This window comes from Tursiops truncatus, chromosome 10 (assembly GCF_011762595.2).
Source record: "Tursiops truncatus isolate mTurTru1 chromosome 10, mTurTru1.mat.Y, whole genome shotgun sequence".
In the NCBI taxonomy this organism is placed as follows: Eukaryota; Metazoa; Chordata; class Mammalia; order Artiodactyla; family Delphinidae; genus Tursiops; species Tursiops truncatus.
Window position 1 is genome coordinate 21,832,093 of NC_047043.1, and position 13,615 is coordinate 21,845,707.

At 41.7% G+C, this 13,615-nt stretch overlaps 2 protein-coding genes across 4 annotated transcripts in view; both read left to right on the top strand.

Moving 5' to 3' along the window:
• The window catches only part of ZKSCAN4 (zinc finger with KRAB and SCAN domains 4), an 18,718-nt gene extending 11,902 nt beyond the window's left edge, over window positions 1–6,816 (top strand). For 2 of the 3 annotated variants that reach the window (XM_073810494.1, XM_019944899.3), the window contains exon 5: window positions 751–6,816. In XM_073810494.1, coding sequence (XP_073666595.1) covers window positions 751–1,613 — 863 coding nt within the window. In that variant the 3' untranslated portion in view covers window positions 1,614–6,816. The remainder of the gene's footprint in view (window positions 1–750) is intronic. The other variant, XR_004528295.2, reaches the window with a different exon arrangement.
• Window positions 6,817–8,063: 1,247 nt separating this feature from the next.
• LOC101336845 (NKAP-like protein) lies at window positions 8,064–9,446 on the top strand. The gene is given in 4 exon segments (XM_073810496.1): window positions 8,064–8,327; window positions 8,329–9,042; window positions 9,044–9,381; window positions 9,383–9,446. Coding segments are annotated over 4 exon segments (1,365 nt in total). The 5' UTR covers window positions 8,064–8,078.
• The last annotated feature ends 4,169 nt before the right edge of the window (window positions 9,447–13,615 follow it).

The following is a 13,615-nucleotide window of genomic DNA, read 5'->3' on the forward strand; positions in this document are numbered from 1 at the left end:
TAAATGCTGATTTCTTCCCCTTCCCTTCCTGTTGCTAGCCCTGATAGTGCAGGAGAGCTGAGGGATCTCTTCAGGAAGTGGGCCATGGGACCATTGAGTGAGAGCTAGAAGTGAGCCAGAGATTGAATGCAGAGCCTGGCCTTAGAGATGAGCGTGCAGTGCAGAGGCGCACAAGATTGCCTGGCTTGTCTGAGTTCACATAGCTCACTGGCAGCACAGTGGGGGCTCCAGCTCAGATCTCCCAGCACTGATGCCAGTTTTATTTGGCAGACCCTGCCTCTGCCTAGGGTGCAGCCAGAGATGACTGCACCTTCCAGTGGTCAGTGAGTTCTGAGTTCCTACTTTCCCTGTTTCTCACAGAACATTTTAGAAATCCTTTCACTTGCCTTGTTTACTGTCACCTTCTGCTCAGCCCTTTTAGTATCTAATCCTAAGCACATGGCCCCGCCTTACTTTCTTAGAACTTAGAGCATCTGCATTTATCCCCAGCACAGTCTTCAGGCCTCACCACCTTCCCTCCAATCTCTCCATTCCCAGATTGTAGCCTTCTTCCAATGGCCCCATTCTCATTCTCAGGTCTCCCTCCCCAGCACCCCTGTTCTCCCCCTTTGTTCCCATCTTTATTCTAATACTTAAATCTTCATCCATGGCATGTATACACCTCTATAATTCTTGCCTCCCTGGGATTCATCACGAAGCTCTCCCCTGTGGCAGGGCGTAATTGACAGTTGCTGGTCATTTGTTGTTCAGGTGGTGCAGTGCAGACGAAGATCAGGGACCTGCCTCCAGACGAGGACCATCCAGGACAAGAGTCTGGGCAGATACCATGCCACCTGGGTGAAGCCATTGGCCAGATTCCTGCACGTGCAGAAGCTGGTGATCAGGAGGGCAGGTTACAAAGAAAGCAGAAAAGTGCTGCAGGGAATAGGCGGCACTATTGCCATGAATGTGGGAAGACTTTTGCTCAGAGTTCAGGCCTGACTAAGCACAGGAGAATCCACACTGGGGAGAAACCCTATGAATGTGAGGAGTGTGGCAAGACCTTCATCGGGAGCTCTGCCCTCGTCATTCATCAGAGAGTCCACACTGGGGAGAAACCATATGAGTGTGAGGAATGTGGCAAAGTCTTCAGTCACAGTTCAAACCTTATCAAACACCAGAGAACTCACACCGGGGAGAAGCCCTACGAGTGTGATGACTGCGGGAAAACCTTTAGCCAGAGCTGCAGCCTCCTTGAACATCGCAAGATCCACACTGGGGAGAAGCCATACCAGTGCAATGTGTGCGGCAAAGCCTTTAGGCGCAATTCACATCTCCTGAGACATCAGAGGATCCACGGCGATAAAAACGTTCAGAATCCTGACCGTGGAGAGACCTGGGAGAGTCAGGGGAGGATGGAAAGCCAGTGGGAAAATGTTGAGGCTCCCGTGTCTTATAAATGTAATGAGTGTGAGAGAAGTTTCACTAGGAATAGAAGCCTTATTGAGCACCAAAAAATCCACACTGGTGAGAAACCCTATCAGTGTGATACATGCGGAAAAGGCTTCACCCGAACTTCATACCTTATTCAACATCAGAGAAGCCACGCTGGGAAAAAAATTCTGTCTCCATGACCCATGTCTTATATGCCAGAGTTGGTGCTCACTCCTCGTTGAACTGAAGCCACCCTGGAGCCCTTGCTGACTAGAAAATTGTGAGCTGGGCTTTATTTACTCCCACACGTCATCAGGTGTTTGTTAGAAAATAGAGACTGGCTGAGATGAATTATCTTCTACATCTTAGAAGGTGATTGAAAAAAAAAAACAACTTGTTTGATAAGAGGCTATGGGAGAGTTGTCTGGAAGAGGTCAGACCTGAAATGATTCTCACCTTTTAGACTTAAATGGGCTTCTAGACTGGCTAATTAATCACCCTCGGCCAGCACTTTATGACGTCTCCTGGGTGGATGGCTCTGATTTGGGGGGCTGCTGCTCTGACTGTTCATTTTGCCTATAATGAATTCCTCACCAGTTGGTTGGATCAATGATGTCTTATACCCCCATTGTGCCTTGCATACAGGTGCTATAAACATTTATTAAATATACCAGTGAAACGACCTTCATAGCTCTGAAAATCTAATGTTGTCTAGATTTCTGAGGACTATCTAAGGCCATTTGTGTTCGTCTAATTCTCTGAGGTTCTAGATTCTGGGTCTAGAATATTTATCTAGATTCGGATTCTAGTATATTTATTGTCAAATATGTAAGATTGTCAGAGTTGGGGTGGAGGAATCCATATTTCTTCACCAGCATAGTAGTTATAGTAAGAATGCCTTAAACAGCTTCTTTATCATTAAGACATTGTGAGACTGCTCCATCTGTACAATTCCAGTCTATAGTCAACATTAACTACATTAGTTCATATTAATTTTGCTACTCTTTAGGGGGAAACCTTTCACATTCAGGTAAATAAAAATCAATTTATCAAGTCAGATCAAAACTATTATGAATCTTGATGAAAATCCTATGATGCGAGAATTCCCTGGCTGTCCAGTGGTTAGGACTTCACACTGCCACTGCTGAGGGCCAGGTTCAATTCTTAGTTCGGGAACTAAAATCCCACAGGCTGTGCAGCCAAAAAAATTTAAAAATTAAGAAAAAAAAAATCCTATGATCCTCAACAGCTTGTTTCTCACCTTTCGGTTATCTTGGGCCTAACCAAATGCCAAGACACCATCCATATCCCTCTCTCCCAACTTAAAGCCAAGTGTGCATGAAAGCTCATGCCAGCTAAGCTTCAACTCCCTCCAGGTCAGAGGATTCACACCAAACGTTTATAACAAGTATTGTTCATGTTTTTAAAACTGCCCTGTGGTTGGGGAGAGGGAGATTGGGTCAGAGGCAGCCAATGTTGATAGAGACCCAAGTATGGGCAGTAGGAGAAAATGTATCTTTTCAGAATCACATTGGGAGTCCTGGGTATCTGACCAAAACGATTCCACAACATTCAAAGTATCAACCTGTGAAGTCAAGACTCTCAAGAATTTCACGATATCTCCTGTTTTCACCCAGATCACCTTCTGCTAAGTTCTTCAGAGACTGCTACCTTCTTCGTAGGTGCCTGAGTGCCCGTCCCCAGCTTCCAGCTTTAACAAGAATGGGTTCTGCCTCTGAGGAAATCGTCCCCAGCATAGCGTTTTCTTCTGTTCTCAAGTACCCTTGCTGGATTCCTGCTCTGAAGTACCCCTGGCTGACTAGGGACTTTGCAAACGGTGGGGCTCTTCCTTTATCATTTCCCTACAATCTTTCATTGCCTTCATTATCCCCTTGTTGCAGTATAATTTAAAACTTTAGTGTTCTAAAATCCTGTAGACGTCCTCCAGTTAATCTTTTCTAGCCTTTTAAAATTTCCTTTTAAATTAACCGTATTTTTGTTACCTCCGCAAAGCTAGCCATTTCCTCTTGTCTCCTTATCTTCATTTTTCCTAAATATTTGCTAATAGCCCTGATCTTAAACATTGTTCATTTTTCTTTGGTGTTTGTTTCTTATGTCATGTAAAGAGATACATATAAAGCCTTTTACAAACCAGAAAATATTATACACTTAGTAAGTATAATTTATTGAGATCAACAAAGGACCACTGCACCTCCTTTCACTCTTTCTGCTCCTTCCAAACCTAAAAAACTTCTCCGTAGAGGAAGGAAAGATTATAGAAAAATACTTTTGAGTGCCTACTATGCCTGACAATGAAAGCGATAAAGCATACACACACACATGCATACATACTTGGGCTTAAGCTTTCAGTACAGTAATATTGATAAGACTTGCACATTAAAATAAGACAGTGCCATGGTAAATAACTTGTGAGTGGTGAACTGAATGCTGTGGAAGTTCAGAGGAGGGAAAGGTTACTTCTGGCTGTGTGCTATTGCATGGACAGGGTGACATGTTAGCTGAAAAGACTAAAGGAATTTGTCAAATTTAGTAACTAAGGCGAGTTTGAAGAGATACATACATTGTAGCGGCCTTCAATGCCAGAGCAAGGGGTTGAAATTTTATTCAGTAACACTGGGGAGCCACTGACATTTTATGATAAAAATATTATTTAGGAAACTATCTGGCATTATTGTATAATTTCAGATTAAAAAGTTACTTTGCTGATAGTCTTTTAGACACCCCACTTTTGTATATAACAAATGTGTGTTTATAAGTAAGTGAATTATAAAATGGGTTTAACTCTAGCCTATTTAAAAGGATGGTCAAAAAAATTATTTTCAGATGAAATTAGACCCCATAGAATAAGCTGCTTAGTTAGATATAAGCAGTATATAAAGTGGAATAAAACGTCACTTTTCATGCTTTTAAAAATTGTATTTAGGAATTTTAGTGTCAATTAGCCATTCTGTTGGATTGGCCAAAAAGTTCATTGGGGTTTTGGAAGTTTTTGACCAATCCAATACTCCACTTCTCCAATTGAAACAATGCTGAAATCCCCCATTTTCTTTCTTCTTCCTTTTCATTAATAAGTAACTAATTATAGCTATTTTTTCTACTTGGGTAGAAAAAGAGATTTTTGATGAATAGCCCTCCTAGATGGGTTCTTAATTTCGGTAAAGATGTGTGTATTCCTGCAAAAGATTCTGTTTCTTTTCCTTCTCCGGCTGCGTTGGGTCTTCGTTGCTGCGCACGGGCTTACTCTACTTGCGGGTGAGCGGGTGCTACTCTTTGTTGCGGTGCACGGGCTTCTCATCGTGGTGGCTTCTCTTGTTGCAGAGCATGGGCTCTAGGCGCCTGGGCTTCAGTTATGGTGCAGGGGCTCAGTAGTAGTGGCTCACGGGCTCTAGAGCATAGGCTCAGTAGTTGTAGCACACGGGCTTAGTTGCTCCGGGGCACGTGGGATCTTCCCATGTCCCCTTCATTGGCAGGCGGATTCTTAACCACTGCGCCACCAGGGAAGTCCCTCTTCCTCCTCCTTTAGTGGGAAAAAAAATAGTAGGAGTGCCAACTTACCTGACAGGCTTGTGAGGATCTGCTCATACAAATAAGAAGTGCTGGATAAATAATCTGAAAATGTTAATATTGATAGAGAAATGGAGGTTAAACACTTTGTTAGCCAAAACCTCTATATATTGGAATGACAATTGTTTAATAGTAAAGGCTCTCTAAAAAAAGTGTCCTGACACAAGCGTGTGACAGTGTTGATCTTATCTTGTAGTGATGTCCCAAATCATCTGTGTGGTTCCATCTCAATTATTCATAATGAGAACTTTACTCAGTAAACTTAACTTATCTACTTTTCTCTAAACACACTTTTTAGTCTATCTTTTGTTACTCCTTGTGATAGCTAAAATTGGGTCTGACGAATTCAAATGCAGGAACTTTTTTTCAGTCAGCTCTGTAGATGTGGTACCTGTTTTGTACGTTTTAAATGGAGTTGCTGCTACAGAAATATCTGGGGATGACTACTTTCCTGTGGACTTTTTTTGTTAACATAACATTTTATTGTAGAAATATCCTTTTATTTCTGCATCTACCCACATTTCTCACTTTGTCTGTAGCATTAGCAAGTCCTTTCTATTTACCACATCAATCTAAGACCTTGGAATTTGAACATAGCAAGTGCTCCTGGTCTCCTTTCCCAATTAATGGCTGAATACTGTGATATATTCCTGCCTGTTCCATGTATTTTGTTTATTAGGAATTGGGTTGTCATCCAAAATCCTCTGCACAACTTTCCAAATTCCCATTTTTATTCAAATTTCTAAGGTACTTCAAGATTTTTAAGGGTCTAGGAAAAAAAAAATCTGAACAACCCTAATGTAACTTATTTGTATAATAGTAATAAACCATGTGATTATTCCTTTCATCCGAGCAAATTCTTAAACAGCTAACACATTGCATAATTTCCAAGCTGTCAGAAAATAACTATAGTTTCAGGTATTAACTAAAGTGTTAAAAATTTTAACCGTTTTCTTCCCTCTGTTCCTCACCAATTCTGCCCATCAGCATTGGGATCCTCGGAAATGAAGTTTGTAGCCTTTCAGACCCGCTACAGCAGGGGGTATAGAAGGGCTGAGACATATGTGTGAGATAAATGACAGGCTTACCAGAGCATCCTTAGCCCCTAGCAGAGTTCCTATTAAATGAGTGAATCTGGAAATTGATCCAGCTTGTTCTTTTGTATTATTTGTGAAATAAAATTCATATTTTATGGCAAGACAAGGAAAACTTAAACATAAAAAATTTTCTCTGGGGACTTCCCTGGCAGTCCAGTGGTTAAGACTCTGCATTTCCACTGCAGGGGGCCTGGGTTCGATCCCTGGTCGGGGAACTAAGATCCCTCATGCCAGGTGGTGTGGCCAAAAGAAAAAAAAATTTTTTTTTTCTCTGCCCTTTGGCCTCCTCTCTTTCCTCTACTGTGCATTGTGTATCTGCATTATGCATCAACCAAACCTCCCCATCAGCAGAAATACCTGTTCAACCATAAAGAGAAACATTCTAGCACCAACAAGGTACTCCTTAAAAGGTAACATTCCTTCTTAATGGGAAAAAAAGCTCCTTAAAATGAAATGTAGAGAAAAGCTCTCTCTCCATGTTTGGGCCTCTGTCATCTTTAGAAAAATTCACTCTGGAGTTAGTTTATAAATGTGATCATATTGTCTATGGCGCTGCTTTTGCTCTACAATGGCAGCACTCCAATTAAGCAAAATGTTATTTTCTCAAAAAATTTTTTTCATTCTTCCTATCAGAAGACCTGTATTACGAAAAATTGTACTCAATTATTATAGTTTGAATAAGATAATTATATTTCATTAATAAACATGTGTGGAAATTTGTTTTCTGTCTTATTATATAAGTGCGTATGTAATATCCTCAATTTTGTCTCTTGGTCCACAAAGTCTAAAATATTTACTATTGGCCTTTTACAGAAAAAGTTTGCTAATCCCTGTTCTAGATAATAGTTTTCTTAAGGAACAAAACTATATTCTAAAACTAATTTTCCCATATATTATCTGAAAGAGATATTCCATCAATCAATCAATATTTGAAAACCCCATCTAATACTAAGTGGCTTAATTTTATCCAAAAGAATATTTTTTTACATATAATATGACATTTTTACTTGCAGAGAATCTGTAATACTTTATCCATTGTGATATTTTCACCATACATGTGACCATTCATTTTTAATACTCCCTCCTATTTGCCAGTTCCTAAGGTAGCATAGTTTATGGCAGGGCACCATGCCAGTCCTTGTCTCCTTCAATCACATTACTAAAATTTTACTTAGATCAAATGACCTCATTTGGTTCTATTTAATTTCTCCATTTTATTCATTTAGACGCCTAGCATCAGGAAAGCACCATTCCTAAGTTCTGACTTAACTTTTCTGTCACTTTCCAAGTCTGTCAACTAACTGAGCAGGTCAACTTAACTATAGAGAACCAAGATGACGGTAATGTCTATGCACATTTAAGATCCAGGGGAAGTAATCTTGCATGAAATGTTTGCCATTTTAGAGAGTGAACAAAGTGTCTGCAGAACGTGGTTCCCAAACAACAGTTTCTGAAAAGCTCAACTAGATAAGGAGACATCTACAAGCCTGGGTTAGATGCTTCCCTGTGTTTTGCGAATTTAAGAATACAAATCATGACTCCAGTCCTCACTTAACTCAGGCTGAGCTCAAGCTTTGATTTTAAAATAAGTTCTGGGTCTTGCTTCCAAGTGGGATTTGGTAGTCATTAATAAACGTAAACGTATCTCTGCCATGAAGATGGTGGACAAGGTCCTTTTTAAGGAGTTAACAAGAGGAGCGTGAGAAGTAGGGAAACTTCACCAAGGGGTAAAGATAAAGAGGGCGGAAGTGAGAATGATAGGAGAGAGGGTATCAAGATGCTTAACGGCAAGTAACCATGTAGAGAAGGGAGTGTTTGAACAGTAGAGGGATTCATTGATGCGAATTCCTCTTTTTACGTTCCCACGGGGCTCAGGATGGGGAATGTAAATCCTGACAACAGGCGCGGCCACGCCCCCTTTTATCCGCTCTTGCGAAGAGGCCATCACGCAGCCTCAACCAAAACAGTGGCCTCACAGCCCACATGCTGATTGGGTTTTCTTCTGGCAAGCGCCGGAACCGGAAGTCGTGCGCCGGACCGTTGCTAGAGCGCTTGCGTGGTCGGGGATCGCCGTCAGTCCCGGTCTTTGTAGTAACTGCCCTTGTGAAAGCGCGGCTTATGGTGCCAGTGTCCCGGTCGCGCTACCCCGAGGACACCCCAGCCTCTAGGAGACGGCGACGCAGCTCGTCGGGGAGCCTGCCTTCCGCGCAGACCAGACCATCCCCGTGGGGGCAGCCGTTCCCAATCCCACTCGCACTCCCGCGGCCGCGAGGGCCTCAGGCCTCAGTGGGGTGGGTCGGGCGTCGGCGCTCCTTGTACCTTTAGCCGCTCTGGATCTCGGGAGCGGCCCACCAGGCTCCGCAACTACGCTTTCTCGTCCTCTTCTGTCTACTATGGCGGATACCGCTACCATCACCACCACTATGCGGGCGACAGGCAGTGGGCGGAAGACTATGAGAAGGAGGAGGAGGAGAGCTATCGTCAGGGGAGGCTGAAAGAGAGAGAAAGGACTGGGGAGTTGGGAGCACCTGAGGTGTGGGAGCTGGGAGCACCTGAGGTGTGGGAGCTGTCTCCAGAGTTTCCTGAGCCAGATTCTGGTGAACACACCCCAGTTGAGGATGAAGAGGTAAAGACTAAGAAGAACAGCAGTTCACGTTCCCGCTCCGAAGAAAAAAGGAAAAAGGCCAGTAGTTCAAAAAATAAGAAAAGAAAGAAAAAGTCCAAAGGAAAACAGAGGAAATATTCTGATAATAGCGACAGTAATTCAGACTATGACACTAGCTCTGATGATGATAAAAAGAGAGCAACAAAAGCCAAGAAAGAGAAGAAAAAGAAGCACAGAGCTAAAAAGCCCAAGAAAAAGACGAAGAAGACTAAAAAAGAATCCAGTGTCAAAAGCTGTAAGGATTCAGAAGGGGAGTTGCCAGAAGATATCTGGATTGAGCAGTCAAAAGATTGCAGATAACATGGCTCTAATAGGTCCAGAGGCACCTATAATACACACCTCTCAAGATGAGGAACCTTTGAACTACGGCCATGCTCTGCTTCCAGGTGAAGGTGCAGCTATGGCTGAGTATGTAAAAGCTGGAAAGCGTATCCCACGAAGAGGTGAAATTGGGCTGAGAAGTGAAGAGATTGCTTCTTTTGAATGCTTAGGTTATGTTATGAGTGGTAGCAGGCATTGCAGAATGGAGGCTGTGCGACTGCGTAAAGAGAACCAGATCTATAGTGCTGATGAGAAGAGAGCCCTTGCATCCTTTAACCAAGAAGAAAGACGGAAGAGAGAATAAGATTCTAGCTAGTTTCAGAGAGATGGTGTACCGAAAGACAAAAAGGAAAGATGACAAATAACTTTTGTTCTATAGCTGGACTTTTAAGAATTTTATCTGACCAAAATTAAAAGGCTTTATGATGCTGCTGTACCTACTATAAGTTCCTCAAGAAAAAACTGCTTTTTGAGATCTCTTTAGCAATTTATTTTTTGTTATTTTTAATTCTAAAAGTAAAATGTGCACGTTTTTAAAAATATTCAAACACTACAGGAGGAAAGTCAGTAAAATGTAAGTCTTTTACCCCAGCCCCTGATCCTTCTCCCCAAAGAAATCTCTTTTTGGAATCTTCTATATCTGTCCATAAGTTCTGTGTATATACAAGCATGTATGTTGCAGGCTAAAAATTGGATCTGTTAACCTGAAGGGTTTTTTGTTTTTTTCCCTGTTGCTCCGACTTTTCTCTCTTTGAGGGCTTCATTGCCTCATGGAGCCGTTCATTTACCCCAGGGAGAACCAGAAGAACCCCAGAAAGAACAAAGGATTCAATTGAGTGTATATTTCTGGTTTCCATTTAACACTGAGTTAAAAAGTAGAGGTTTATTGGCTCATTTTCCTCTTCAGGCTGGTTTCCCTTAAATAACGAAAAGGCTGCCAAAGTTCCTGAGTTTGGTTATATATTTTCCTGGTCCACCTGTGAAGAGAGAACATTTTTGTCCTGGCATTCCAAACAAGAATACGAGATGCAGCCTAATTAGATTAGCTTAGGTCACATGCCCTTCCTCACAAAAGGAATTGTTGCAAGGGAAATAGAATGGCCTACTCCTGAATCTGCAGGTTTTGTCACCCTAATGGGCTACATGGGCAAGGAATGGATACCTGAGTGAAAATCAGAGTAATGTTGGGAAGGGGGGGTAGGCAACCAACAAATGCCCACTACAGTTTTGAATGATTTTTTTTTAAATATAGACTAGAGAGTACAGGTGCTGAAAGCCAAAGTTTTCTTGAAGAAAAGCTTGGCTTTGACTTAGAAGCCGAGTACCTGATTGAAGGGGTGATAGGATTTATCCATAAAAATAGACATAAAAAAGATAACGATCCAGAGTGCTTGAGTATTCCAAAGAGGAGATTAGGCACCAGCTAGACTAGGAGGAGAAAGAACAGAATGAGAATAAAGGAGGAGCTCATGAAAAGGAGATCAGATCAGGTGGGACCAGGTGGGCAAGAGAGTTAGCATTGAGAGACTGGCTAGCACCAATGCTGGAAAAGACTTTTAGAGTGAGCTCCACTCATGTTCTGTGGTAAGGCTTTTGTTGTCATCCAGTGACATCTTCCTGAACTCTGAGACTTCAGCGCTAACCAAGCTAATTTGGATAAGCCCCTTTTCAAGGCTCCAGACCCTGGTAACCCCACAGAGCTGAAGGAGAAGGAGTGCAGTTCTAGAATCTGGCAGGGCAGAGTGATGTAGAAGGGCACTTTTACCCCAGTATGTGACTTGATTGACACTGGACCACACTAGCTTGAGATTTTCCCCAAAGAGAGTTGGGTGAAAGCCGCCTTGTTACATATGTATATTTCCATTTTTAGAAACAAACCGTACCACACTATACAGATGGATCTATACCTTGCTTTTTTCACTAAACAATATATATTGGAGATATTTTATATCAATGCATGTAAATCTATCTCTTTTTAATGACTTTATAATATTCTATTGTATGGAAGAACCATGTTTTATCCAATGTTTAAGATGTTTTCTGTATTTTGGTATTATACAATACTTGCAGTGAAAATCTTTGTGGATGTATGAGAGTATTATCTGTATCATACTCATCTAGAAATAGAATTAATTATTGGGTCAAAAGTCCTTTGGGTCATCTAAAAATGGCCATCTAGAAGTGGAATTATTGAATCAAAGGGAAGATATTTATAAGTGCTTTCTATGTGCTAGGCACTATAGCAGATATTAGGGATAGACCAAACAGCAAGTTAGGCTTGATCCCTGCCGTCAAAGAATTTTACATGCTACTGGGATACTTGTAACTCATGGCTGTAATGCAACAGTGCCTCTGATCATATAGAAAAGGAAGCTTTTATTTTAAATATCCTATGAATGGACCTGATGGAAACATATAGACGACAGTTTTGTTTACAAAAATGAGGATAATCCTGGAAAATGAAAATCTCAAGTTCGAAAATTGATTCGTATTATTAGTGAAATGTAGCTCTGTCCTGGTAAAAATTGCATTTTGATTTGTTCTCACCTTTTCTACCTCTACCCCTTCCAAAAGATACAAACAGACTACATAAAAATGCACACCTTGAATTTTTGTTGAAAAACTCTTGTTTGTCAAGCGACATTAAGTGTATTTATTTTCATGGGATAAACAACGCAATGCCAATAATCTCAGCCTTGATAATATGAGTGACATTTAAGAAGCCAGCCATGGTAGGGAGTTTGAAAGCGGGTAAATGAATTAGAATACATTTACTCCCTTTTAAAATTAAAATTTATGTTTACTCCTTGCATAATTTTGGGGGGGGAAAGCACTAATTTATAAATTTGAAAAATCAGTTGTATGTTTTCCCTTCAGGACAGAATATTAACTTCTAATTAGTAAAATATTTGCATTGACTAGATTTGTTAGCCTAAGGAAAAGTTTGTTTTTTGTGTGTGGTACGCGGGCCTCTCACTGTTGTGGCCTCTCCCGTTGCGCAGCACAGGCTCCGGATGCGCAGGCTCAGCGGCCGTGACTCACGGGCCCAGCCTCTCCGCGGCATGTGGGATCGTTGCGGACCGCGTCACGAACCCGTGTCTTCTGCATCGGCAGGCGGACTCGCAACCACTGCGCCACCAGGGAAACCCAGGAAAAGCTTTTAAGTAAATATATTTTACTTAAATTTTTTTTTTTTTTTTTTTTTTTTTTTTTTTTTGCGGTACGCGGGCCTCTCACTGTTGTGGCCTCTCCCGTTGCGGAGAACAGGCTCCGGACGCGCCGGCTCAGAGGCCATGGCTCACGGGCCCAGCCGCTCCGCGGCATGTGCCACCAGGGAAGCCCTACTTTAACTTTTAAAAGATATTTTCGAGCTCTGACCCTCAAGGAGAAGATAACTCTCCTGATGATAGAATTTTTTTTTCTTTCCTGTTACGAAAATTTCAGGCTGGAAACAATATGAATTATGTCATAAAACCATGGTTAGTATGATATTTGTTTCAAAATTATCGATGAAACCAAAGTTTGTTCAGGTTTTTTAAAGGGTTTATTTTGTTCACAGACTATAAAAATACAGTCTGTGATGAGGTGGGCAAGAGAGGGAATATTTGTTTTCTTCTGCAGAATTTATTTTTGTAGTGATATATGATCCCCTGCACCACCCCCTCACCCCCATACATTGCAGAGAATAATCGTTGATTATTCTCTCCCGTAGTAATAGACTGTAACTGAGCAGGACCCTATGGGGCCTCCCCAGGACAGACACCTCCCCCATATCCTCTGCTGTGGCTCCTCTCTGAAGTATAGATACATAGATAATAGTATCTGATGCATTCTTCCTGAGTTGTTTTACAGATGCTAAAATTACCACCAAATGGAAGAAATTAACTACTTGATGATCATGAGCCCCCAGACCTACAGGCGCCTAAGAACTGATAATGTTAACCGCCTTGTTACCGCAACACCAACCAATCAGAGAAGTGTGCAGGAGCTTGACCACCGTCACCTGGCTTTAAAAAAAAATGCTTTGCTGAAAACCTTTGGCGAGTTGGGGGTGTTTTGAGCACGGACCACGCGTTCTCCTTGCTTGGTCCTGCAATAAACCTTTCTCTGTTCCAGACTCCGACGTTTTGGTTGGTTTGGCCTCACTGTTCGTCCAGCTCACGAACTTGCGTTTTGTAACAATTCTGAATTTTTTATTACCTTAAACCCTTCAATACAAATATACGTTCATTGTTAAATTTAATCTTCAAAATACTTCGACATTTATTTTTTCCACTGTATTTGATGACTTTTTAAATTGGGAAGACATGGTAATATATGTGTCCGTGTTTTAATTACGTGAGTAAGCAAAGTGGAACGCCAGCTGCTTGTGATAACAGTAAAGTGAGCTGGCCCGTTTTTTACATGAATAAAATAAATTTCGGCTTAAAAAATGAAAAAACAGTAAGCGCACAACGGGACGCCCCTCTCAGCTGCGGGGCTTGGAGAACGTTCAGCCAACCGTTGGGAGCTTGGCCGCCTCCTGCGAGGCGGG